General features: G+C 42.7%; 1 protein-coding gene across 1 annotated transcript in view; it reads left to right on the forward strand.

The window, feature by feature from the left end:
• The window catches only part of Kif11 (kinesin family member 11), a 59,056-nt gene that overhangs the window by 15,561 nt on the left and 39,501 nt on the right, over nt 1-3,994 (forward strand). Inside the window, exons 7-9 of the mRNA XM_013034322.1 lie at nt 415-505; nt 1,373-1,615; nt 2,012-2,107. Coding sequence (XP_012889776.1) covers nt 415-505; nt 1,373-1,615; nt 2,012-2,107 — 430 coding nt within the window. The remainder of the gene's footprint in view (nt 1-414; nt 506-1,372; nt 1,616-2,011; nt 2,108-3,994) is intronic.

A 3,994-nucleotide genomic window follows, 5' to 3' on the forward strand; every position in this document is an offset into this window, starting at 1 on the left:
TCTTTTTTTTTTGGTCCGGTTGTGGGGCCTGAACTGGGCCTGGGCGCTGTCCCTCAGCTCTTCCGCTCAAGGCTAGTGCCCTACCACTTAAGCCACAGCGCCACTTCCGGCTTTTTTCTTTTTCTTATGTGGTGCTGAGGAATCAAACCCAAGGCCTCAGGCATGCAAGGCAAGCGCTCTACCACTGAGCCAACTTCCCAGCCCCATGAGTACATTTCTTATCAAGCATTGTAGCCTCCTCCTTTGTTTCCCCTTCCCATCCCTTCCCAGCCTCCCCCCCGGCCCCCCATGTTTTTTATATTTTCTGTTTGATAATTTCTTCTATGGCTTTAAATCTTTCCTGCTTTTAGTATTTTATAGGAGGCAAAAATGTTTTACATTATAATGAACAGGCAACTTTATCTTGTTTTCTAGTCGTTCCCACTCAGTTTTCTCTGTTACAATACATATGAAAGAAACAACAATTGATGGAGAAGAGCTTGTTAAAATTGGGAAGCTGAACTTGGTAAGCATCCACCTTAATTACTACTGTTTTATCTTGTTCGTCTCATAGAGCAACTTGAAGTCTTATACTTATGAACAATATTTTGTAAACACATGGTCATTATCTGGGTAATGGGAAAAGAAATTTGTTATAGAAAATTTTGTTCTGGGCACTGGGGTGGCTCATGTCTGTAATCCTAGCTACTTAGGAGGCAGAGATCTGAGGATCATGGTTCAAAGCCAGCCCAGGCAGGAAAGTCCATGAGACTTTTTTTTTCTTTCTTTTGGTGGGGCCTGAACTCAGCCTCAGCACTGTCCCTGAGCTCTTCAGCTCAAGGCTAGCGCTCTATCACTTGAGCTACAGTGCCACTTGGTACTGTGGAATGGAATCCAGGGCTTCATGCATGTGAGTCACATACTCTACCACTGACCCACCTTCCCAGCTTCTCCATGTGACTCTTTTTTTTCTTTTCTTTTCTTTTTTGTCAATCATGGGGCTTGAACTCTGGGCCTGGGCGCTGTCCCTGCACTCTTCAGCTCAAGGCAAGCACTCGACAGCTTGAGCCACAGCACCACTTCTGGTTTTCTAGGTTTATTGGAGATGAGTTTCACAGACTTTCCTGCCTGGGGTGGCTTTGAACTATGATCCCCAGATCTCAGCCTGAGTAGGTAGGATTACAGGCGCCCGGCTCTATGAGACTCTTATTTCCAATAAACTACTCAGCCCAAGGGGTAGGATGGCCCAAGTGGTAGGGTGCTAGCCTTGAGCACTGAGAGGCTCAGAGGACAGTGCCCAGGCCCCTGAGTTCAATCCCCAGGATTGGCTATTGGATATAAAAGTCTTTGGATCCAAATCCAGTATAATAACTTCTTATTTTTAAAATCAAAGGTTGATCTTGCAGGAAGTGAAAACATTGGTCGTTCTGGAGCTGTTGACAAGAGAGCTCGAGAAGCTGGAAATATCAATCAATCACTATTGACTTTGGGGAGAGTCATTACTGCCCTTGTAGAAAGAACCCCTCATGTTCCTTACCGAGAGTCTAAACTAACTAGGATCCTCCAAGATTCCCTTGGGGGACGAACAAAAACATCTATAATTGCAACAATTTCTCCTGCATCTTTCAATTTGGAGGTAAGCCTTTTGAAAGGAAGCTACAAGAACAGGAACTATAATTTATCTATAAAGCATTTGAAAGTTCATTTACCAGCTTCTTTCATTCGGCACATCACATATAGACCTATACAAAATAAAAGAGGAATCACTGAAAAAGGTTTGTAACATTAAAATGCAAATTATTTAACAGTTTACCATATAAAATTATTCAGAAAAAATAGAAAAGATAAAGTTGGACAGAAGAATAAGAAAGAAGTTGCTAAAAAAGGAAGGTTAAAAAAGTCGGATATTACCTTAATGAATGAATTTTTAAATTAAATATAGCCATAAATGACTGTTGGTTATACAGTACTTTCTAGGTGGCAGAAGTATATTATCCTCATAATGTCTTCAATAATTGACTTTTCATGACAGGAAACTTTGAGTACATTGGAATATGCTCACAGAGCTAAGAACATATTGAATAAGCCTGAAGTTAATCAGAAACTCACCAAAAAAGCTCTTATTAAGGTAATTTTGAATTTTTGTGGATCAATGTAATATTGTTTGGCATGTGAAAAGAAGTAAGAAATAGACCATTTGTTTAAAAAGATTTGTTACCGGGTGACAGTGGCTCATGCCTGTAATCCTAGCTACTCAGGAGGCTGAGATCTGAGGATGGCGATTCAAAGCCAGCATGGCCAGGAAAGTCTATGAGACTCTTATCTCCAGTTAACCACCAGGAAACTGGAAGTGGCACTGTGACTCAAGTGGTAGAGTGCTAGCCTTGAACAGAAGAGTTCAGGGACAGCGCCCAGAGACCCTGAGTTTAAGAACCATGACCGACCAAAAAAAAGATTTGTTAAATTGCTTGACATGGGTATTTGTTGTTGAAATGGCATTTTGTTAGCTCAGTAAAAGGCATTTTTGCCCTTATGATTATTATTACTATTTTTCTATCTTTAGTGCTGAAACTGAACTGAGATCCTTGAAAATGCTAGGCAAGCACTCTATCCCTCAGCTACATTCCTAGCCCTTTGTGGTAGCCATTTAGATTTAAAGTAAAGGCTTTTTTCTCGGACTAATATGTTGACTTTACCAGATTGTTAACTCAGGTGGTACCTTTGGCTAAATCTGCATTTATTTATTTATTTATTTATTTATTTATTTATTTATTTATTTATTTATTTATTTATTTATGTATTTTGGGGTCCGGTCATGGGGCCTGAACTCTGGGCCTGGGCGCTGTCCCTCAGCTCTTCAGCTCAAGGCTAGTGCTCTACCACTTGAGCCACAGCACCACTTCCGGCTTTTATTTTTTTTGTCGGTCATGGGGCCTGAACTCTGGGCCTGGGCGCTGTCCCTCAGCTCTTCAGCTCAAGGCGAGCGCTCTACCACTTGAACTACAGCGCCACTTCTGGTTTTCTGGTGGTTTATTGGAGATAGGAGTCTCACGGTCTTTCCTGCCCAGGCTGGCTTTGAACCGAGATACTTAGATCTCAGCCTCCTGAGTAGCTAGGATTACAGTCGTGAGCCACCAGCACCTGGCTTTTTTTTTTCCTTTTGCTTATATGGTGCTGAGGAGTTGAACCCAGGGCCTCAGGCATGCAAGGCAAACGCTCTACCACTGAGCCACCTTCCCAGCCTCTGCATTTATTTATAAACTCTATTTATTATTATCTTTAGGGTGAGATTTATATAGTCACATATTACAAGTTTTGAATTTGATGATTTCTTTTTTTTGTGTGTGTGTCAGTTGTGGGGCCTGACCTCTGGGCCTGGGCACTGTCCCTCAACTCTTCAGCTCAAGGCTAGCGCTCTACCATTTGAGCTACAGCTTTGAGTTATACTTCCAGCTTTTCTGCTTATGTGGTACTGAGGAATCCAACCCAGGGCCTCATGCATGCAAGGCAAGCGCTCTACCGCTCTACCACTGAGTCACCTTCCCAGCTGAAATGGAATAGTTTTTAAAGGAAGTTTATAATGAGTACACTTATAGGAGATTTGAAGACCAGTGAAAAACTTTTTATGCAAGTTAATACTGCTTTAAAAGAATAGTTGAGGAAGTGGCTCAAGCGGTAGAAAGCTTGCCTTGAGCTAAAGAGCTTAGGGGCAGTGACCAGGCCCAGAGTTCAGGCCCCATGACCAACAAAAAAACAAAAACAAAGCCGGTCGCTGGTGGCTCACGCCTGTAATCCTAGCTACTCAGGAGGCTGAGATCTGAAGATCGGGTTCAAAGCCAGCCCGGGCAGGAAAGACCGTGAGACTCCTATCTCCAATAAACCACTAGAAAACCGGAAGTGGCTCTGTAGCTCAAGTGGTAGAGCACTCACTCGCCTTGAGCTGAAGAGCTGAGGGACAGCACCCAGGCCCAGAGTTCAAGCCCCACGACCGAAAAAAAAAGAACAGTTGAAACAT

This window comes from Dipodomys ordii, unplaced genomic scaffold, assembly GCF_000151885.1.
Source record: "Dipodomys ordii isolate 6190 unplaced genomic scaffold, Dord_2.0 Scaffold188, whole genome shotgun sequence".
Taxonomy (NCBI): domain Eukaryota; kingdom Metazoa; phylum Chordata; class Mammalia; order Rodentia; family Heteromyidae; genus Dipodomys; species Dipodomys ordii.